General features: G+C 32.8%; 1 protein-coding gene across 1 annotated transcript in view; it reads right to left on the bottom strand.

Annotated features, from left to right (window-relative positions):
* sv (shaven) overlaps nt 1–25289 on the bottom strand; it is a 94973-nt gene that overhangs the window by 28931 nt on the left and 40753 nt on the right. Inside the window, exons 3-4 of the mRNA XM_068768506.1 lie at nt 16675–16840; nt 2366–2563 (exon numbers count right to left, since the gene is read on the bottom strand). Of these exons, the coding sequence (XP_068624607.1) occupies nt 2366–2563; nt 16675–16840 (364 nt within the window). The remainder of the gene's footprint in view (nt 1–2365; nt 2564–16674; nt 16841–25289) is intronic.

Raw genomic sequence — 25289 nt, 5'->3', positions numbered from 1 at the left:
ATTATGGAGAAAAAAGCCGAGCTTGTAATGTGGAATGTTTGCGTTTTATTTTTAAAGGATCCCGTTTTAGGGGCTCTCTTACTTCCCCTGTCTTACACACAAAGAAATTATAAAAGTAATATTTTCTTCAAAGAACCAGTCCTGCATTGCATCAAGCGACTTGTCGCTACCCTATTTCTTAGTCCTCCTAGTGGGGAACTTACACACTTCGTATCTGCCTGCTCATATTATTATATATATACATGTACCAAAAAAGTTAATATAAATTTGGTTATATATTTACTATATTTTCAACGGTCACGAATATTGGAAGAATCCAATTTAAAAGTAAGTAATAGCAGTACCAAATAGCAGTAGTAATTCTAAATGACATTCCACAACTTATAAAAAATATCGATATATAAAAATAGTGTTTAATACTATACTATCAGGTCTTTCCAAATAATGTTAAATAGTTAGTTTGTTAACTTTCTATAGTATAACTATATGTATATTTATCTAGGTTGCTTTGTAAAGGGTTAAAAACGATTACAAATATATGATAACCTTATTTACTGTCAACATTATATCAACATCATATATTTAAACAAAATGGGATCTTGGAATCTTCTTATTCGTTGTCCACTGTACGGAACCGTTAAATCTAACTGATAAACTATTTACTTAAATTTATACATGTAGTAACTGTACTTTTTTCTATAGATTATTTCTAGGATAGAAAATAATGACTAACTTATTGTAAGCAGTTAGAAGAAAATTATTGAAGTTACTATTAATGAAAGTGGTTGATTGTAGAACGCTGAAAATTAAAGGTTGTATGTATTTTAAAATCAAATCTAAAAAAATATCCTTCCCTTATAACTAAAGGGTTTGAAGAATAGTTGTAAGACAGATTTTCAGACCTACTTAATGTACATATTAAATTTCACACAAATCGATCAAGCAGTTTCGGGAGAGTATTACAACTAACAGTGTAATACGATATTTTAGGATTAAAAAAAAATAAATAAAAAATTTAGTTAATTTCATTGCGTTATATAGCGGTTTTCATGGCCGCACCCAACTCTTTCCTATACAACCGGATTAATTACGTAAATGTGCACTTTAAGCTATAGAAATAAGGTACGTTTTACAATAACACCTGAGACTTTAACTTAAAGGGCAATAACTGCGCAGATTCTCGGCAGAAACATTTGCCGGTACATCCTCTGCGTATTCATTTTATATAAAGTTGCTTTTTCAAAGTCACTTTAGTTTTTCTCCCTAAATAACCACAAAAATAAGAGTGCAAATATAATAATTGACTTAATACGCAGCGAATATTAATGAACAATATTATATTTAAAAAAACTAGCTGTTACCGTGACTTCGTCCGACTCGAATTTAATAAAAAATACTTAGTTTCTTTTTTTTCAACTCATTTTTCTTTAAATAGCGGAGGTTACTCCTAATTACATCACCTACCTGCCAGTATAAAACTCGTGAAAATCGGTCCAGCCATTTCAGAGATTTAGCTGAACAAACAGACAGACACACGCACATAAATTTTTAAAGTAGATCATTGTAGTATATATAAAATCTATATATTCATAAGCATGTAGTAAAAAGCGTTTATTATAATATTACAAACATACATTTCGATTTTATTTATTTATATACATAAATAAGGAACCTATAAGCCATATATATCAAAGCAGATAGTTCAAACAAAAAAAGAGACACCGTCTGTAAGATATTTTTAAAGCTAAAATAACTTGAAAATATCGGACTACAATTAACAAACAACTTAAGCGATAAAAGCTAAGTGTCACTTTATGTATACAACATATTACTGTGAATAATCCCCTATATATCAGTAAAAGCTATTATCTATAACATGTATAAAACTGCACGATTCAAGATAGTTTAATATATCAATACGTCTTAATGTTTTAACTATCTTATTTTCAATCAAAAGACGCCGACTAGGCATAGATCTTCTTCAAAGATAGCCAAGGTGACCGGTGTTGTGTTGTCCACTTCCAAATCTTAACTATGTCGTTGATCCACCTAGTGGACATACTACCACGTCTACTAGCTCGCAGATACTAGTCGTATTGAAAATGAAATCATGAAACATGGTATACGACTAAAACTTGCGATCATAATGTAGATTGGGTTGCCGCTGCTAATTTTCCAGAAGATAACGACCTGCGAATTGCAGAGAATATGGTATATCCCCCATATATCTTTAATAAAGGTTTATGCCTTGCAGTGGGTTTATATGTGTTGAAAAGATATACTTATAACATATAAGACACAGCCTAGTGTTGTATATAGTATTGTCAATGAATGTGTGTTATATAATGAAAATCGAAATACTTACCTATTGATACTAGATACCGAAGGCACGTTATCCTGGCTGCAGATACCCTCACTCAGGAGCCGGTCTCTGATCTCCCAGGCAAACATCGTGGGGTTCTCCCTCTTGTAGGCTGCGATGGCGTCGACCACAGGCGGTGTGGCTACCTTCGGCTTTGACCCTCCTATGACACCGGCCTTAAAGCTTCCAGTTTCATAATACCTGAAAAGGAACAACTCTTGTTACTTTTTAAATAACAAGTCGACACATATGTATAGTGAAAGTTTAGTTAACAGGATGAAATCCCAAATTCAAAATATCAAAAGTTTTACATGTTATCTTTGTTACATTTATTAATACATTTAAATACATACATTTATCTTAGGTAGACCGATCATTTAGTTCAGGTAGTCGGAAGATGCTAAATTCAGTCAGCTTCAAATGGGTTCAGCTGGAAATCTTTGAAGGCTATTTAAGTAATCATAGTATTTTTATTACGGTTTACACATACTTATTATATTTATATCTATATGTTGGTTACAATGAGAGTGGTAAGAAACGTCCAATTTGAAAATATTAGAGAAACCGTAAAGTAATGTCGCTTTCTTAACTTAAATTCACACGACTACATTTTCACCAAGTTTTTATTTCTAATCAACAATATATTCACCTTCGTTATCAACAACCTTTTGCCGTCTAGTATACAAATCAATGCCGGAGTGGTAAAAATCAATCGGTTTTCTAATGTAGTATAATAAAAATATTTCACATTTCAAAAATTGAGGCTATAGCTATACAGTTTATACGATCTGCATTAAAACCTAAGCAAAATAAATTTGTAAATATTAAACGTAAATGTATGAACGAAGGCACGGAGGCTAATGTCTGTGAAACCATAGACACCTTTAATAAAAAAAAAATATTTTTTGTGAAGGCCTTTGGCCTTGCAACGGGCATTTATGAATTGAAAAAATAAATGAAATATTTGTTACTGTATAAAACGTATGCGAGTTTGTTTTAAAAGAGAAATAAAACAACAATCAAAGACAAAAGGGAGTTGTATGAATTGTTTTTCATTCCCAAAAGTGAAATCAAATCAAGGGGCGACGTATCCGACGATATATCCGAATTTAAATGAAAGGGGTGTCCAGTACTAATCAAATTGTCATAATACTGTACTATTATTTTATTGTACTGGCTGAATTTAATTTTCGACGGCCCTAATGCCGTGTCCCGTGGGACGGCGTGGCCCCGTAGCAAGGGTCGCATTCGATCTGGGAATACTATTTCGATGCAACACCATATGTTTACAATTCCTTGCGAAACTTTGATTTTATTTCAGTGTTTTTGTTCTTAATTTAAAGTCTTTAAAGAGAATATTTGTAGTCAATTGCGAAATGATTTTATCGCAGAGATATAACATAATGGCCGTACCTGGCAGACAGGTTGGCTATCACAGTGTGGTATGGTACCCAGGTGATTGTTTTGTAAGCGGAGACATTCCTGTATAATTAATGCACAAAGTGTGAATTATATATAAGAATTGAATCCGCGACATATAATCTCAAGTCTCACTCCTATGCCGCTAGATTATCACTGCTCTCCTATCCATATATGTTCAACAATTATGTACTATACATAAGGTGATAAAATAAGTTTTTGTTAGACCAAAAATTTAACTTCTTTTTTTGAACTTTGGTCAAAATATAATTAATTCATCTATAACAAGCATTCTTATCTTTTTATTGATCCAACACTAGTTTTTTTACATTATATCCTGTAAGGCTTTGTAATAAAATGTAAAAATATCTTTGAAGAGTATATTCGCTGTCAACTGTGACGAAATCATCTCGCAAGTAAACAGGTGTGAAAAAAGGGTGAATTTAGAGGTTGTTTATTATGCTTTTACATCTTTTCAATCTCCTTCTGTGAAGTGATCAAAGTGAAATATTTATATTTTTTTTCTCAAAAACAAAGAGCAAACAATAATTATTTTTAATATGTAGTAATGCAAATTTTGAAAAGGAGTTTTTACCTATTACATTATGCATTATTTCTAAAACCATTGGCTTTGGTATACCACTTTAAATCTTTAACAACTATTAACAATCAACCTGTATATTATGGGGCGTGTTGAACTGGCAGATGGTTGCCCAAATAGTTCAATACAGATGGCCGCTGGAACCTTAAGGTTTTAGATTCAACATAGTCTGGCAAGAGAAGCGCAGGACATCTATCCACACGTTCAAAAGATCTTGTTAAGATCAGAAGGCAATGGATACAAGCTTTTAGAAATCAATGTGGAGATCTAACTGTACTTCCTACGTGTGTACATCGTACGGTTGAAATACATCACCATTTTAATCATCATAATATTTTATATACGTATACGAAGCTGTACTTCACCAGTTATAGTGACAATATTAAAAATAGCAATAAATATCAAAACTTTATCTATTTATATAAGAATAGCGTTAAATATAAGAATATACATTTAACAATATATTCCTTTTTAATTATTACGTAAAACAAATTTAAAAAAGAACACTAAATAAATGTCTATACAGTGTACAAAACAGTTTTGGAATGAATAGTCAAATTTGCAAATAAATCAGTTTCTTATGAGCATTTATCTGATCATGTTCCGTATGGAATACGCGTCAAAATGTCAGCGAATAGACGCCCAAATAGGCTTCCTCTAAACATTACCACATTGACCTTTCGCTGATCGTATACGACTACTCGTGACCATGACTTAGTCGATCCACTCAGTTCTACTTACGCCTACCAGAACTGGTGTTTCTTTTAGCTTACAGACCTCTATTTTTGTGACCTAAATTTAGATGCAGAAAGCCTTGTATTTGATATGCTAGCCGGCTTAGGCTTTATGCAAAAATTGTAGCTGACAGATCATATCCTAGTAACAACGAAGACGTATGCACGAAGAGGAACTATACCCCCTTAGGTGTAGCGCTTAGGTTAGCGAAGCGAGGACTACTTGAAGGTCAGGAGCTACGGGGGCAGACCCTGAATCTTTTTTTTTTAATGACCCCCGCTATTGGCCTCTCGTACCCCTATTTATGGTGGGACAGGGACTTTATTTGCAATTTAATTTTTCACATGATTTTTTATTTTCTCTCTCTTCTTTCATATTTTACTTTCTCTTTCGGTCTATTATCTATCTTTCATGCTACATTTCTACTTTCTTAAGCTAGCTTGTCTAGCAGTGGACCCTGAATCTTGCTTGCACGCGGCCGCCTATGTCTTGAAGCCAGTGTAATGCGTGTGCGGTGCACCGCGCATTACATGGGCCCGATGTGAGGGAAACAAAGCCTAAATCGAATAGCATCATAACTATAGCACTTCAGATTAAATATAACCAGATCGTGGTCGCGACTCAACAACCCTGAAATCCTAGTTTAAAGTTGAATCACGCCATTATAATTTATCTGATTCGTCTAACTTGGTTTCTTTTAACATCTTGTACATAGATAAAGAACAAGTAAAAGGTTGTCTTTTATTAGTATCTTTTTACATTACGTATGAATACAGTTTTCTGAATAACGTGTGATATTCAAAGTGTAGAGAACAATGTTTTGTCGGTGTCGCGAAGTACCCTCTTAGCGCCATTGACTGAGTGTTTTGGGGCAGGCGGGGATCCCCCGGGAACGGCCCGGACCGAGGCTCGGGATTGCACCGTCTCCCTGATAATAGATTGTACGCACTGCCACTTGTGAGTGCGTAATGTGAAATTTATTAAAGACCCTCTCAGATGTTCGCTTTACAAGTTTTACAACGTATTAATTATGTTTTTTTTTTTTCTGGGGCTTTGTAACATAGGTGTCTTCTTCGATGCCTGCTGTATTTATTATGTTAATATTAAATTAAGTAAACAAAAGGTACATTAAAATCAAATTGAATAAAAAGCCATGTTATTAATTACACGAATATTAAAATGACAAGAATCTTTGGCAATGATATGGCTTGTTTGTTTTGTTTTCATTTAGACCATATCTCGTAAAATGTGTATAAATCTGTATTATTTAACTTTGTTTATAAGATATATTGTTGTGGAGTTTCATTCTGTTTCTTCTCCACAAGCATAACACCTTACGAAGCAGAGTAGAGTCAAAATTAAAATAGATTTAAAAAAAATACAATCAATTTAAGTCCTGTGAAAAGTTCCAATGTTGTTGTTGAATAAATGAATTTTATCTTTATCTTTATATATATTAACACTTATTAGTAAAGTTACTTGGGTAGTGATATGTATATTTACATTCATTATTAGGTGGGCCGGAAAGTAATGTCGTTTCTGTCGACATATTTTGTAGAAAAACCGATTGATTTTTACCACTCCGATATTGATTTGTATAATAGATGGCAAAAGGTTGTTGATAACTAAAGTGTATATTGTTGATTAGAAATAAAAACTTGTTAAAAATGTAGTCTTGTGAATTTAACTTAAGATAGCGACGTTACTTTCCGGTACCCCTAATATAATAAGTATAGACGCAAAGAGAAATACGTGTTATTGGTCATGAACTTCAACACCGGAACGTGATCTATCTCTTCGGATCTTGACGGGCTTATATAAATCAAAAAACTATGGAGAAGGCTTCGCTATGTTTTTCTCTACGAGATGGAAGGAGGAGTAAGGAAATCGGTAGATAAAGTAATGTGGTCGGGTAATAGTAATAGTCCAGCGGGTTACCAATTTGTAGTGGTGGTGAGGAAGCTACATAGTATGCAGAAGAGATGGCTCCTGGAGACTTAGTATTCTGAAGGTTACAGACTGGCAAACTAACCATAGGAGGTCCAGGGTAAACAGATGGTTTGCTAAGGTCTTTGAAAAACTTAAATACAGGTTGTTCCAAACAGTTCTTTTTGGACATCTACGAAAAAGGTTTATGTTTAGTAGTCAATTAAGACTGTAACGTGATGAAGATGACAATACAGTATTAAATTGAAGAAAGAAAGAGTCTACATGTATATAAATATATATATATATGTACATATATATATATATATATATGTATGAGTATTGTAAGCTTAATAAATAAGTACATTCATTTTTTTATTTGCTCTATAACTACAAATTTTCTTTCGATACATTCGATACATTGAAATTCGTTGTTTGAGCGTATATCTATGTCTGGATATACTGTTATCGCCACGCTTGGCAGGCAGGTTGGCGATCACAGTGTGGTATTATGGTACGCAGAGTTGTGCTGTCCAACTTCTGAAATCTTCTTTGTGAATAGTACGCAGTGTGAATTATTTAAGACTATCCCGGGAATCGAGCCTGTGATCAACGATCACAATTCTCACCCTCTGCCGTTGGGATACCATTGCGCAATTATTCTTATTAATGTTTAAAATAGTTAATAAAAATATGAGTATATAAAAACTATTGAAATGTAAAATAGAATTTATTATTTCAGTAAATAAATCTTTTTTATCGGAGAGTAACAATCAAACAATCAAAGAAAAAAGGTCGTATCATAGACACCGCCAACGATCGCTAAGTGCGCAAACCGAAACGCAAACGAGATTACGCAGATACAGACAGTAATTGCACCGGACCGCACTTAAGTTATTTGGCGTGTTAGGGCGGGAGCACACTGTTTGCCGAATTTATTCACAAATGCCATCGAGATAAGTCAATTAAGTAAGTAAGTGTGATCGCACCCTGAATCAGTGGGTGAAAGGGGCAGTCGCTTACACAAGTGTTATCAATTAAATTTAAAATATTTTTTTGTTAAGGAGACACGTTTTATATTATTCACTCTTTATCGCTTCTACGTAGAGTTATGAATTGGAATGACAAGATGACACAGGGAGGTAAACGAGGCCTAATACAATTTAAAAACTAGTACTAATGAATGTAGTTTGGTATATATGTATGGTAACTCATAATAAATATTAAAAATAAACGTAGCGAATAACATTTGTACGCGACGATACTTGTATCGCGAACAAGGGCGCTCATGTTTAGGGGTCCGTGGGGAGAGCCTGACATTATCGTAATGTCGGCCCGCGGAGGGGCCCGTATATGTTTTTTAGGGTTGCCTTAATGCGAATTTTCGAGTCCTTTAAAACATTGATTTACTAGATTAAAATGTTTTTTCATTTATATTTCACAGTACTTTTCAATCTTTAAATATTTGTGGTACGGAACGATGTCCTTAAAGTATATGTTCTAACTCTTTCTAACCTTTATGATGTGGTGTCATCTTATATAATCAAATTAAATATATATTTTAAGAAAAGATGCCGCCTTTTATTTAATTTCGTCTTCTCTCAGTGAAATACACGTAATTAGCGAAACAAAGAGAGTTACCTCTGAGGAGGTGAGGAAGATTATATCCAAGAGTAATCAAAAAAAGTGTATTAACATATACAAAGAGTATTTACAATTTACACGACCATACGCGACGGTAGCGACCTCAACACTGATGACGTTCGAATTCAAATCAACGTTCGATATTTGAATTAGAACGCGCGAAAATGATTGTGTGCCTGCAAGTCTGTGGTCTCCACTTTATCTGGTTTCCATGTCCACCTTAAAACTCTAGCAGCCTATGTGGCCTAATCTTAAAATTTCAACTTTCCTATAGAAAGGTCTATGTCGGTTTCTTCCTTATATATATAAATCTCCTCGTTTTTAATTTTATGTCTTAAAAAACTTGAACATTGCATGTTTATATAAAATTTATATTAAATGTTATATAATACGGATTCACTACTTCGATTTTTTTGATCTGATTTGAGTCCCTTGATTCTCTTTACAAAAGCCACTCTATTGAACTGACTACTCATAAATTGAATTGTTTGTACAAGTGAAATATTACTCACACAACACTATTATTCTAAGATCTATTTCATAACTGCGAATATTTGATATGACATAAAATTAATTGTATACAAAATTATTTTTATAAATTCGTAAAACGTCAAGAGAACAACTAACAACAAACTCTGTGTTGTTATTTTTTTTTTTCAAAAATAGAACAGTTTATTTTAAAATGCATTTATAGTGAACAAACTCAATAAAAATTTGGCGTAAAGTTGAGGGGTTAAACTTAATGAAATATTAGGCGATTTTTTACACTAAACATACTATAATGGGTCAAATGACCCGTTTTTTACTCAGTTATTTTTTTGCGTTTAGAATAGAAATGGTCAATATACTATTTTGTTTAACTATAATAAATTTAATTTGTATGTCGTTCTAATAACTATATTTCATACATTCAAGTAGAAAATGTAAAGTCGAGTCATACGACCCGCTGTGGTAGAAATAAGTGCCTAGTAAGTGTTGATATGATTAGTGTTAAATAATAAATATATTATTATTGTTATTTATATCGACAATAATTTACTTAACGCATTAAAAATAAACTTTTATATTGTATTGTATAACCTATTATGTAAAAGTACATTTCAAATCAATTACGTTCAATTCGTGCGATGAAACGGTAGGGGGAATAACAAGGTTACATCATAAAGCCACTCTAAGCAACCGTAAGCCGCAATAAGCCTCCGTAAGCCGTGTTAACTTGATCAAACAACCGCCTCCCCCGGCACGGGTTATCTAGATCTCCAATATGTCTGATATTCAATACACGGACAAATTGCCGTATGGATTGATGCGATTGATAAATAGATATATATATAGATGTAGTTTTTATACGTATAAATAATTTATATGTTATTTATTTAATTATAAATTTATTGTACTTTTTATAGACGTTAAATGTAAATATTATAACATTACTAGCTGATCCCGCAAACGTTGTTTTGCAAAAAAAAATTAAAGTTTTTAATTAAAAAATGTAAGATAAGGGTTGATCGTAGAGGGGTGAAAATTTAGGTTTGTATGTATTTTTGTATGCTGTATCATAATAAAATAAAAACCAAAAAAATTGTCTAAAAAATTAAAAATAAAACTTAGGGGTGGACCACCCTTATCACTTAGGGGTATGGAAAATAGATAGTAGCTGATTCTCAGACATACTGAATACGCATGTAAAATTTGGTAAAAATCAGTCAAGCCGTTTTGGAGGAGTTCAAGTTCGAACACCGTGACACGAGAATTTTATATACTCGTATTAGATAAAAATACATTTGGCAGGTCTTACATATAACCTTTTGAATGGATTGAAAAAGATTTGTTTTTAAATGAATTATACCGAATGAATAGTTTTAGATGTAAAACCTTTAAACAAGTGAATGAATAGCCTATTTGCTTTCAAATAATATGTGTACATCCTACCAAAAATTCAGTGATTTAAAATTTTTATATTACTACATACCTAAGTTCAATTGTGGAATGATTTACCGCTGAATATAAGACGTGCTAAAATTCGGAAGTTTTAGAATTCTTTTAAAAGTACAAAGACATTTGTATCTTCTTATTGAAAAATGTATATCATTTTTTTATTTCATATGTTTGACAGCTATAGACAAATGTTTTATTTACTCTCTCTCCAGGGCAAAACCGCCAAGATTTGGAACTGCCTGGGTCTATTTTTCCTGACGAGTTGAACTCTGGAGCCTTCAAGAGTAGAGTGAACAGGTTTCTTTTGGACGGGCGTGTACCACCTTCGTCTTCATTTACACTTTCCATCAGGTGAGATGACAAACGCCTATTCCATTACAACTATATAAAAAATTGTATTATTTTTATTATTATTATGTGCGTTAAACTTTGTAATATCTTTTCGCTTTATGCATCTACATTGTGCCTTATTGAAAATATTTAGCCTAAATAATCCAGCCTTTAAAATAAAGTTATAAATATAAAACGAAAATCTCATAGCGTCGAACTGCTAAGAATTCAGTACTTCTTTTTTTGATGAAGATTTTGAGAAGAGAAGAAGATGGACGTCGACTTCAAAGGGCACATCTACCCACGCCAGTTACTTTTACATATACTGTTATAAATATAAATAAAATAAGAATATATGAACGTAAATGAAAGTAGTACAATCCTGTGTCCGTATATAATAATTAGTCCGGTTTTTTTTTTCTGTAAGTGGGCGGGCAGAAAGCGTAACGTCTGGCACTTCCGTTCCGACTGGGAAGTACGTGCGAATTTACACTTTATTACAACATGTATAAGGATTATTTTAGAGTACCGATTTTTATAACAGAGATCTATGTTACCGCCAACTGATACAGAATGTGTTTTAGTGTTAAACATTTGATTAAAATTATATTAATTAAAGATAAAACAACTGTATGTATACGCGGAAAAGTTTTAATTGAGTAGACAAGTAATCATTTTAATTTGTGAATATCTATTTCAACATGTACCTATTAAGTACAAGCGTACTCGATAGATGTTGTCCTGTTTTAACTATGAATAATCAATCCATTATTATCAATATTTCAGCAATAATATTCACTGATTTATATGAGCCTTCCCCATAGATTTAAAATAAGACCTTGTGGTCTCCATCCATTGTATTTATATGACCTTAACAAGGTAAATATAATAATAAATGTTTACAAGTGACCACAATAAACCCGTTTGATTTCATTATAGGCTATTCTGAGATGATTACGCATTTGATGCCCTGTTAGTTCATTTTGATTTCAATTTCTTTCAAATTAGACCCTTTTAGTATTTATCTCATGATGTTTACAGGTGATCATTGCAAATATTTCTAAGTCGATAAATAAATAAAATGAATAAGACGAACTAATAAATAAATAATTAACAAATATTTTCGTACGTAACAGTTGTTTATTGTTGTTATAATTTGTAAATAATGTGATCATTCCATAACATGTTTTTTAATGACTTTTAATATATATTTTTATTGTATTAGGCCAGTAATTTATTACGAACTCTATCGCGATCGCTAAGTTTAATAAGTATAGGCAGACATATATGAAACCGTTGATCGAAGGCTCAAATAAATATAAACTCGATGCAATGTATTTCAACTTGGAGCGTCCATTACCTGCTATCTGTTGAACTAGTGATGGGATAATTTGGGTATTGGCGAATTTGTACAGATATATCTATAAGATTTTGACAAAAAAAGAATATGTTTTTGGATTAAGAAGGTAATGTTTAAATTAAGGATACGTATGTAAAAATTATATAAAAGTAACTCAAAATCATCATAAAAGTCTCTACTATCTGTAGCATATCATCGTCCACTGTTGGGCATAAACCTCCTGCATAGATTTACAAAAGAACTAATCGGAATAGGCCTACATGTAGCGTCTTTAGAAAACTTTAAGAAAGCCGCCTATCCACCTTTAGTATAGACATCTTACACCGTCCGTAGTAAAATATATAAGTATATCTTCAGTATATTCACTCGAGTATTTTTCAATATTTATTTTTATTTATTAGGGCGACCGGAAAGTAACGTCTTTTCTGTTGACATATTTTACAGAAAAAGCGATTGATTTTTACAGCTACGGCATTTATTTGTATATTAAATGGCAAAAGGTTGTTGATAACGAAGGTGAATATATGTTATTAAAATGTAGTTGTGTAAATTAATGTAAATAAGTAAGCGACATTACTATCCGGTCCCTATTTATGTGTGTATATATATATATATATATATATATATATATGTGTGTGTGTGTGTGTGTGTGTGTGTGTGTGTGTGTGTGTGTGTGTGTGTGTGTGTGTGTGTGTGTGTGTATGTGTGTGTGTGTATATCCTAGCCTAATTTCATTGCATATTTTTTCTAAGTCAAAGTTTTTTTTGATGTACGTAGTATGGTATAGTACGCAGAAATTACTGCTGTTCATCCTCTGGAAACTTATATGTAAGCAGTGGCAATCCCATATTAATATAAAAGCGTGAATTATATATAATATTGTATCTCGAGAATCGAACACGGGACCTACGATCGCAAGTTTTAGTCTTCTAGCACTGGGCTACAACAGATCATGATAGCAATAGAAACTGTAAATACGTAATGAGTGTCCCACAGCTCGCGTCCCATCACTAGAGGGTCCAGTTTCAATTTAAACCGGACAAAGGGCAGCACACGTCTGTCGTTATTTCATTCAAATGTATTCGTTTCGTGTTATTTTCTTTTGTTAATAACCGATGTGTTTGTGTCACTCGCTTTATATAAACTTTAGAGATTTGTTATGTTATATACAGTATGATTGTTTATTAGTGTAAAAGTTCTTGAAATCAAAACTAGTTTTTTTTTAATGGGATCCATATTCGTCAGACATTATAGCATCCGTGCCTTTGCTCACGTTTTGCAATCTATTTCCACGACGGCCTTACAATGTCTAGTTTTTAAAAATTACATTTCAAGCGACCACTTCCTCATCCCTACTCCATATTGGCATCCTCAGGTTGTGCGCCAATATCTGTGCGGCGGTTGCCGTATTCACATCGATAAACCTTGTGATCGAATACCGGTCTACCTTTCGGCCCATTTGTAACTTCAAAGTTATTTTATATTTATATATATACATATACATATACATAAACATATATATATATATACTCTGCGTACCATAATACCACACTGCGATCATCAATTCCAAGCGTGGCGATTTTGGTATATCGCTCCATAGATACCTTTGGCGGAGGCATATGCCTTGCAGGAGGCATGTGTCTATGGATTGAAACTACAACGAGAAACCAACATTTACGCTGAATTCTCCTGACGTTGATTTATGGAAAATTACACGTGTCCCATAAATCAACGTCAATATTATTATTTAATATAGGTGTGATTATTTGTAACTTGTTTTTTTTAGATCCGTTTCATTTTTTACGGTAGCTTAATGTATGGTTTGGCCTATTGTAGCCAAATTTTTAAAACTTGGCAATGTTATATAAAACTAAATATATATTAGACCGGAAAGTAATGTCGTTTCTGTCGAAATATTTCACAGAAAAACCGATTGATTTGTTACCGCTCCGGCATTGATTTGTATACTAGTTGGCAAAAGGTTGTTGATAACGAAGGTGAATATATTATTGATTAGAAATAAGCTTGTTAAAAATGTAGCCGTGTGAATTTAACGTAATGCGACATTACTTTCTGGTCCCCCTAATATTATTTTGTACTGTTGGCGTGCCGAAATAAAATTAATAAATATATACATTCATGTTTGTCTAATAAAAATTTCTGTTACAAGTGAAATTCTAAACTGATTATTTATTAAATTCCTTCTTCTATACAGTTTTACGAAAATAATAAATAAATAAATAAATAAACCGGCCCTTAGTTTTTTCTGAAATGACTTAGTGCAATTTTGAAACCAATTACAAGAGCGTTTTAACGAAAAAAGAAACGTTGTTATAGCAATTTGTAGAACATTGATGTGAATTATGTTTGCGCAAAGAAAAATCCGTAGGGTTGTCGAAATCGTTAAAAATAAATTTATTTAACATTTTTTTATTTAAATAAAACTTGACGTATTTTAAAGTTTTGTGTTATTTTATAAAAGATTTTATTAAGAATCGAATTGTGTCATCTTGCGTAATACACTGTATTGGGAGGTTGTAATAGTATCAATGTTTTTTTAAAATATAATATAGTACACACTCTAGCTGTGTTTCCCACAGTGGGGCCCACGCACCACAGGGGGGATTCAAAAATGAACTTGACATGCTTTTAACCATTTCGCTTTAATATAAAAACTATGTACAGTACCCGGCAATAAATATTGCACATCGACTTTTAGAAAGAGACAATCGGCTAGTTTCGGCTTCGTAGAGCACTATCTCTGTTCCATATTGCGAATGTGACGTTTTGTCAGTTAAATTAGCCAATTGTCTCTTTCCAAAGGTCGATGTGCAATATTTATCGCCGGGTATTGTATGTTACACAGGGAGGCGTAAGGATATTAGAAAGGCTTAGGTAGCTTATTGCACAATAAGTTTGGGTAAGACTAATATATAGTGATAGTAAATGTGTGTGGAAATTTTAAAAGTATGAATGTATAGATCATTGGCTGTCAACTAATGGTACACAAAAATCAATGGATTCGAAAATAATAAACAACGTAATGATTATAAAATAAGAAGAAGCATTAAGTAAATTCATATTACCAAAGATTTTGTACGTTCAAAGTTATTGGGATGTTGCCTTTCAATAGAAATAATAATTTAATGCATAAAAATACGATCCGCTTTTAGCAATTTTTCATTTATCTGCGAAAATATTAAAAGCTTATGTGAAGGAAAGATTGATCAAGAAAACATATATAATATAGAAGACATATATTCCTTTTAAATAATCGTATAGATTTTCATATTATAAATAGATGATTTAAAATTTGAAAAAATTGTAAAATTGACACAATTAGAGAAACTATTCAGTTTGTTTTCATGTTATTCTATAGAATTGATATTTCGAACCTAAGGGTATATGGAGAGAATTGGGAGCAGTTACTCTATGTACAAATACATATTTAAATGTTCATTATATCAATGATTATATTTCCAAGGTATGTAGTCTATTCGGAAGAATGAATATTTATTTCATAAAAGTGACAACCCTAGCGCATAGACGAGAACAATAGCAAATGACATAAGTGTGATCGCGAGATCGCAGTGCGGGCACGCGCCCTGCTCGCAGCGCGGAACCGGCGCGCGCGCACTCCTTGTGTGCGTGCGTATAACTGTGCTCTTACTATGAACATTTCAAAATTGGAACACATTTGCTTTTACATAGAGATTTCTTACATGTACGATACTGGCCTCTTCTAGTTACCGTCGACAAGATGCACACGGGATATAAAAGCAAATAAATCTTCGGATAAATATTTTAGAAACATTCTTAATTACTATCTTGGTTTAATTATTACGTTTTATTTTATATTTTTAGTAGTTAGTATTCCTAATACATTAGAGGAATTTATTCTCAACTTTCATTGTCACTTTTAAAAACCTTTGCTCTATAATAATATAGGTTGTTTAACATTTGTTTAATAATCTATACAAATGAATTACGTATGGCAATACCAAGACGTAACGTATTGCCATAGTTCCTATTTTTCTCGTCTAATACTCCTCAGTGCATTAAGAAAAATATCTTCGATGAATGCGTGCTATAAGTTGTGGCAATAAAACGGGAGACTGTTTATCTAAATGGCACGCTCATATTTGCTCAAGAATCCATGAAGAATATACTTAGGATTTCTCTATAACTCAGGAGAGACGTGATCCTTAGATGAACAAAAGTCACCAATAAATTCGTAAAGTAAAAAATATATACATAGTGGGAGCCCATATAGTGGGCATACGTTAGTTAAAGATGTCCAGCAGTGAACATCTTATAGCTGAAACAATGATGATATAACTAGTGAAGTAACATTCTTACCTGGAGAGGATCTTGGACACGCAACCATGTGACACTCGAAGCTGTCGGCTGATATCGCAGGGTCTGACTCCGCTATGAGCAAGTTCCACTATTCTTTGCCGCACCACGTCTGGTAAAGGCCTCCCGTTCACGAATACACCGCCCAGCTGGTTCACACCACCATGACCTGCGAATGAAGCTGTTTTAAGTCCAGCTGTTCTAAGATAGTATCCTTTAAGGTTCGCGAGGACTCCATGGCCTCGTTAATCAACGACAAGGAAGCAAAACCAACCGTTCCTAAAACTATGCAGAATGATTGCGGAAAACGTGATAAAAAGAAACAAAAGTTGAGATTAAATTAATAATTGTAAATAAAAGTGGAAAAATAGGCAATAAAATAAATAAGTAAATAAAATAATACATATAAAAATATATACCTGGAATAGATAAAAAATGTGATAAAGAATAAAAACAAATAAATTGAAATAGTTAAGGAACAATGGATATGAAAGGAAAAGAAAGACGAAATGAAGAAAGAAAGAGCATAAATGAATGAAAGATAATAGAAGGAACGATAAAAGGGCGCGAAAATAAAAATATTACATTAAAAATTATTAAATAGCCTCAAAGTCCCTGTCCCACAATAGATAGAAGTACAACAGGTCAAACATAAAAAGATAGTATCCTGTCAGTTTGAACGGTACTTTGCAATTAATAATACGTAATAATAAAGCCTTTACGTGCTTCATGAGTGTTCTAACATTATTGTTTTTTTTTTTAATGAACTGTCATTGCTGACCGAATGGCTTTTGCAGATTCCGCAGATATGAGCAGGGCGAGAATGCGCTGATACTAAGATCTCTTTTAAAGTAGCGAAGCTCGCAAGCTCCCTTTGAAGCCTTGTCTTCGGCCGCTATATATTACTATTTTACCAGAATGAATAGCCTCCCAGTTCTCAGATCACTTTGGTGAACTAACCTCGTCGATAATACCCGCTGAACTATCCTGCTCAAGGGTGATCGACAGGGCCGAACCTAGTGTTAGTTGTTTAATGGAATCAGGCGTTACCTTGCGGAAGTACATCCTAAGTAAGAAAAGGACCAATATTTAGCCACCTCCGAACATGCTCTAACTCAAGTATCACTCAAGGAGTGGTTTAGCGGTGACAGTTGTGTAATTCGCATTATTTACCGCATACGCATTTATCAGCGGGCTGGCGGGCGGTGCACTTTGTTGCACGACTGCCACTGCATGTGCGGAAGTGGCTAAATATTGGTCCTTTTCTTACTTAGTGTTACTTGGTTACTATTGCCTTGCTAATATCACTATTAGGAGAAAAAAGAAGAGGAAGGAAGTCACGCTTCTATCTAGAATGATCGAGGGTTTACGTCTCCTATTAAAATATTGTTTGTATATTATTTAAGTATGCATATATCTCTTCAGTGCTAGAAATATGAAATCTTTTTTTAATACAGGCTTCCTCCAGTTCTTTTTAAAGATCTTGACAATTGTTCATTCTTTAATTTTACCACGGTTGGAGACTCCTCACTTGTTGTCCAATCTAAAGTCAGAAAGATCAAAATTTCACAGGGTTTTAAAGTAGATTGACCGATAAGGGAGAAAGGGCGGAAGGTCAATATCATTATTATTGAACTTGATTTGATTCATGTAACTATTCCATATGAAAAATATAATATAATTGGGTATTGATTTTCAAAAGCTATATTTATATGAACAGTAGTTTACGTAAGTTATATTTCTAATATATAAAATTCTCGTGTCACGGTGTTCGAACTTGAACTCCTCCGAAATGGCTTGACAGATTTTTACCAAATTTTACATGCGTATTCAGTATGTCTGAGAATCGGCTACTATCTATTTTCCATACCCCTAAGTGATAAGGGTGGTCCACCCCTAAATTTTATTTTTAATTTTTTAGACATTTTTTTTGGTTTTTATTTTATTATGATACAGCATACAAAAAAACATACAAACCTAAATTTTCACCCCTCTACGATCAACCCTTATCTTACACTTGTTAATTAAAAACTTTATTTTTTTTTGCAAAACAACGTTTGCGGGATCAGCTAGTATTGTATAATATAGCAAAAATAGCACATAATTAATGATCCGTGGTGCAAGGCCGTGAACCGGGTATCGAGCGTGCGCCCGGGTGAAACCGGGCGTGCAGGCGCGCAGCCGAGCACGACCGGCCGCGATCGATGCCCGTGCGGCATGTTGACAAAACGTACAATGTAACCGGGTAAGGTTTTTAATACGTATTTTTTAAAACCTCTCAGGACGCAATAGGCTCCATCCACAAAAGGAACTTAAGTCCTGGAGACCTCTCCAAACTCTGTGTTTGGCGCTAATCGGTGTAACATAACTCCTGAAGATCCCCGTGGAGGGGTGAAACACGTGTTTAGTGATTTAACGGTGGCGGAGGTCTGATTCGTATTGTTTGCCGCATACGCATTTATCAGCGGGCTGGCGGGCGGTGCATTTTATTGCACGACTACCACTGCATGTGCGGAAGTGGCTAAATATTCGTCCTTTTCTTACTTGACTTTATATGTAGGAGGTCCATCATGCAAGCCGATGGATCATAGATCACCACGTCTGGTCTTATGCTGCCTGCATATAGTGACTCCCAGTGACCTTGGCTTACCATCAGTCCATCTAGGAGGTCTAAAAACTAAAGGTATATTATAACCGGGTAAGGTTTTTAAATGTATTTGTGTTATAAAATCCATCGCTTCCAGGACCCTTTGAGCTTCGCCACCATAGAGGTTTTAGGCTAGGCGCTTTTTGCGCTCTATCACTTTGAACCAGCGATATCGGCAAATCCATTTACTCAACAGTGATAGTCGGGTCATAAATAAAAAGAACCAATTTTTAAAAACTGTTTTTATTTCTCATTCTGTTTTGGTATAAAATAAGTTTAACTATATTATTTATGTATATTCATTCAAAATACGCTTCCTCTAGAATGTATTGAGAAGACGTAACCCAAATTTCAAGATGGCCACTATAATAAAAATGCCTTATGACTATACCCCGACTATTTTTACAGCTTTCATAGTATAGCAGCGAGATACGAAATCAAAACAAACGCCCGGTTATACCCGGTTGTATCGATTCACCCGGGCAGGCGGGGCGTGACCGATCGATGCAGTCGTCACGCCTCATGCCGCCCCCACCCGGGCGTACCCGGTTCTGGCGTGAAAGTGTTTCTTAAAGGTCTACACAAGATATCCGCGTTATGTTACAACCTTCTATATGAATACCGGTAATATTTAACGGTAAAAGTTATTCCATTTTCGAACGAACATTTACGAGAACAGTAGAGACATCTTTTATTCAGCTAACATAACATTCACAGATAAAAAAGTGCAATTTAAATTTAAAAATAGAAATAAATAATAAATAGTCATTCTCCCAATCACTCTCGTCACATGCCATCTCAAGGTTGATTGGTGATGATGATCTTTAAAGCTTTAACATCTATAACTAATCACTCTGTATAAAGTGATGAGTGAAATATGTTCCATTACACCAATACCTCAATATGTCGTGGTTATGTTCCAAAATAACACGACACAAATTGAAACGCCGTAAAGTGAATTAAGATTTTCTATAGCAAACCATATAAAGATCGAAGATAGGTTACAGAGTCACGAAAATACTACCTTTTAAAAAGAAAATTGAACAAAGTAAACATTTGAAAAACAAAAATAATATAACTCTGCCAATAAATAAATTTAAAAATTTCACTTTTGTGTAACAAGAAACAACACGTAAAAATTTATATAAATTTATTATTCTCTTTTAAAAAAGCACAGCACGACACATTACAATACACTACGTAATTGAAACTGAACTCAAATTCGACAAAATAGCAAATAATAAAATTAGCAAAACAAAGTGAAAATAAAACTGTATTCAAATTGCGTTGTTTTTAGTTAGAAAAGAAATCCCTGAGTTTTAATCGCATGGCGCAATAAGAAACAAAAGTGTTGCGTTTTTTGGAAAAAAAAAAAGAAAAATTCAAAAAAATAAATTAAAGATTCAAACCAAAACAACGCAACCTCGAAAATCTAACGACGCACAGCGAAAATTAGTACTAATTAAGCAGCGACGCAACTTCGAAAAAAACGCAAAACGAAACGACGCAAAGCGAGGTATCCTGGCAAAAGATAACTGTGATGAAATATATAAAAGAGAGAGGAAGATAATGTGATATCTGGAATAGGTGAAGTAAATAAAAAAAATTCCGAAAAAATTATTAAACTAAAAAATATTCCGTACGAGTACTTCCCAAGAAAGGGGTAAAACATAGATCCCCAATATCAGGAGCCTTTAAAAAAACTCCTGGCAGTATAAACTTGAAATGGACAAAAAGTAAACAAATAATTAATTTTAATACATAGTATTTTGAATTTTGAGATTGCTTTTTATTACTGTATTATAATTACGATATTTATTATTTCTGAAACCATTGCTTTTTTATGGTGTACCATACATAACTTGACAGCAATAAGCTATACATTGAATATTTGTCCTGACTATCTGCCTCGCATGATAACAGATAAAATAAATTAATATATATTTCAGAGTGATCACTTACAAAAGTTATTAGAGATACGTGTTAAATCTTTTAACCCTCAACTTGGCAGATATTTTTTTTAATATTATATTAATATTCATACCACTTGACTTTTAAGACCCAAGGATGCCAACAGAAAAAAACTGAACAAGCGTTCGAAAATTAAAAAATTACCTAAACATTCACATACAAATGATTACTTTGCGTTCAAAATTGGTGCCACAATTTTTTTTTAATTCTGATGTATCTCTACAGATACATTATCAAGAAAAGGGTTAAGATTTTTGTTGACTATTTCAAAGATTTTATACCAATATCGAATCATCCTGTATTTTCAATCATTTCAATTTCAAATAAAGCTGCTAGTTATAAACACTTCCTAATCTATTAAGACTCCATAATCAAAAACAATCGTTTTTTTTTAATATCACGTGTCAAATTTTCAGTTAAATTTTATAAACATTTTACGATAAAAATACTCAAAAAGAATACTTTTATAATCAATAAATGTGACTTTAATAGACGGTATACTTTTAAGAAAATTTAACATTTAAATTTAAACTTTCTTTTGAGACACCCCTTGACTTTGTATTCTGGTGTAATTGGTAGTAGAGTTGATTCATGTCGCTGTATGCACACCTTTCTTAACCACAAACGTATTTATTTCATATCAGTTCACTTAATTTATTAATTGCTCACTTAATTAAATAACATACATACGTAACCACTTGTGGTGTAAGTTGTTTTAATTTTAAACATATCTTAACCTTTAATTACGTATTAAAACTTTATTAAAATCTTCTTTCTTTTTTATCAAATATTCACAGCCATTATTACAAATTAATAACACATGCTAACATTCTTTAAATTCAGACCACAGAGTCCAGAACTGGTGGCAGCTGCAGCCTAATGATTCTCGAAGATCACGGAACAGCGATCCCAGATTGGGAAGTCCACAGATGGACTGAGGTCATTGTTAAAATCTTCGGATGACGCTGAATGTAGACAGCATCCATAGGTTTATGTCCAGATTACTGTAGGGTGATATTATTAATATTCATTTAATTTTTTTTATTAAAATTGTGCTTAGATAAAGATAAAAAATACGTATTTTCAACATTGGAACTTTTAAAAAAACTTATTGATCTTCTACTTTAATTTAGATTTTTTTAATCAATTTTTTTTTGACTTTGCTTCTTAAGGTGTTATAATTGTGCAGAAGAAGGAGGAATAAACTCCACAGTAACATCTTATAATAAAGTTTAACATACATTTATACATATACACTTTATCAGATATAGCCTAAATGAAATCAAAATAATCAGGCGACATCACTGTCTAGGATTCTTGTCATTTATATATTTTCTTTTATTGAATAATATGCATTTTCCGACAACTCATTTTTAATATGAATTTTGTTAATGGTAGTCCAATAATATTTTGATGTACATAACAACACTGCGTCTTCTAAATATAAAACCATACATTTTTATCGACGTAAATTAAAAAATACATAATGATAGATAAAAACAGAAGAGGTGACAATGTTCCATTTTTAAATTTCATGATCTATTATTTCTACATTTAAAAAGAATAACGGAATAGATTTTTCTTTCATTCTTCATTTGTGCCTTTATATAGCATCATGCAAATTAAGACAAAGTGACTTCGTATTATAATTTGTTCATACTATATTATTTTTCCATCACTTAACTCTTAATAGCCTGATTTACGGAAATTATTTTTTTTAATATTACTGTATTTGCTTGAGGAATTAGATCATAGTTCCCCAAACTTTTTTGTGTCTTAGACCCCTTGCCATGTTTTTCCGTGTTGGGTGGTCTATCCACTCCACTATCGTGGACCCCCATTTTCATTTCATGGACCCCCAAATTTTTTTTCGCTGACGTAGACCCCTTGCAGGTTGTCATAGACCCTTAGCGGTCGATATAGACTACTTTGGGAATCACTGGTCTAGATGAAGGGAAAAATAGATTTTTTTTTAATTTCGTTGGAAAGAATATTATACAACAGTAAAATTCGTACAACCAACCTATAATAAAATTAATAATAATGTGAACATTCGGTTTAAAAGATTGGTATCAAAATTGAAACTCTACTATTAAGGGTTTTATGACGTAAATATACTTGAGGCAATTAATAAATATTTAGACTATATCTTTATGGATCTATTGTAATCACTCGTATGTCGAATTTAGAATTATTTATAAATTTTTAAAGCATTTGTTTCCGGATACACGACGAGGAAGTCCTTACTCTCCCATAGGACAGTGCTAGCTATAACTAAAGCGCGCAGTTACATTGTAATTAAGTATAATGGTCGACAAGATGGCGGGCCGGAAGTCGGGAGAGCGAGAATCCTCCGCTGCCACTTCGCAGGTGCCGACGCCATAGTGTTTCCCCTGTTCAGTGTAACGACCCTTTTATAGTGACTTACGTAAATAACTTTTTAATTATTTTAATTCGTTATACACCTTTTTACATCTAAAATTAAAACTGTAAACTTTTCCAATATAAGTATATGGTTTAGGTTATATTTCAATTAGTTAAATATAATCTTGTAACAATTTTTACAATAAGAATTAAAGCTAAAAGATATCTAAAATTTTATCAAAAGGAAATATAAGGGAAAGGTCTTATTTAAAATCTCTGGAAGAAGCATATGTGCAAGCGTTCTTTTTATTACATACTCGTTTCATAACTGTAAGTAAAGTTTACAATGTCTGGCATTATCACTACAATCCATCACTTCCAACAACCTCTATATGGATGGTAAAAAAGATAGCAAAAAAACTATACAACTATATGCATATTTAATCAAATTTAACTACTATGTTCTTACGCCAAAAATATTTAAATATAATTAACATATTCATGTAGAAATATATAGAATAAAAATTGCAAATATGAAAATAGATTGAAAAATACATGTATAATCTATATATAAAGCATAAAAGAGCAATGTTTAATCTGTGGTCGCAAATTTAAAAGTTAAAAAGCTATGGCCGACTTCAATTTGTATCGGAGGGGAGCTCGCGTCCGGTCGAGTTTCCTCTTTGACGGAATTTTGAATTGAGAACGCTGAGCGGCCGCCGCCCGCTGACGTTCGAAACTCAATTTCAATCTGTACATTTGAATATAGAACGTCCATTATGCTTCCGCATGCGTTTATATTTTTTTTTATTATAGCTTACAGGAAGTGTTTCGTCCAATGTTATATGAGATCACGTATGACCTTTCGTATTACTTGTAGGATTATTGCTATGTTAACATATACATATATGTTTTATGCACAAATCAACAAGAATAATGGACTTGTTTTATTACAGCTCCCATTTCTGTTATCTCTGAATTGTAATGGAATAAATTTAAATAGTATGTCAAAAGAAACGATGTAGAACTCCTGGAGATATGCTATGGCGTCATCTTGATAGGATTTGTTTCTATTTTTAAGAACAACAAAACGTGTCAACGATAGAAGTCACTGTCTCCTGAGAAACAAATATACTTAAAGACTATATGATCTAGATCAGTGATTCCCAAAGTGGTCTATATCGACCCCTAGGGGTCTATGACACCCTGCAAGGGGTCTACGTCAAAAAATTTTGAGAGTTCATGAAATGAAAATGGGGGTCCACGATAGTGGATGTCAACACATACATTGATAGTACCTATTTACTTACATCATACTATCTTATAATATCAAAACATTTACATTATTTATAAAAGTACCTGAAGTAAAAAATTTGTTTATTTAATGTTACGTATATTTTATATACCAGATACAAAATTTTATTTTGAGTAGTTTTAATTTAATTTCAATTAATAAATGTATAAATTAACATGTTTTTTACTTTAACTTTTTAACACTATACTTCACTACAGTTAGAAATTTACAGGAAATCAATATCAGGTAAGTAGGGGGTCTATCCAACACGGAAAAACATGGCAAGGGGTCTACGACACAAAAAAGTTTGGGGAACTCCGATCTAAATACTGAAATAAATTC

This window comes from Battus philenor, unplaced genomic scaffold (genome assembly GCF_028537555.1).
Source record: "Battus philenor isolate CCGP_79_NKW_IND1 unplaced genomic scaffold, ilBatPhil1.0.hap1 SCAF_26, whole genome shotgun sequence".
Classification (NCBI taxonomy): domain Eukaryota; kingdom Metazoa; phylum Arthropoda; class Insecta; order Lepidoptera; family Papilionidae; genus Battus; species Battus philenor.
Note: the sequence above shows the minus strand (reverse complement) of the source record. Positions and strands in the feature narration are given on the sequence as shown.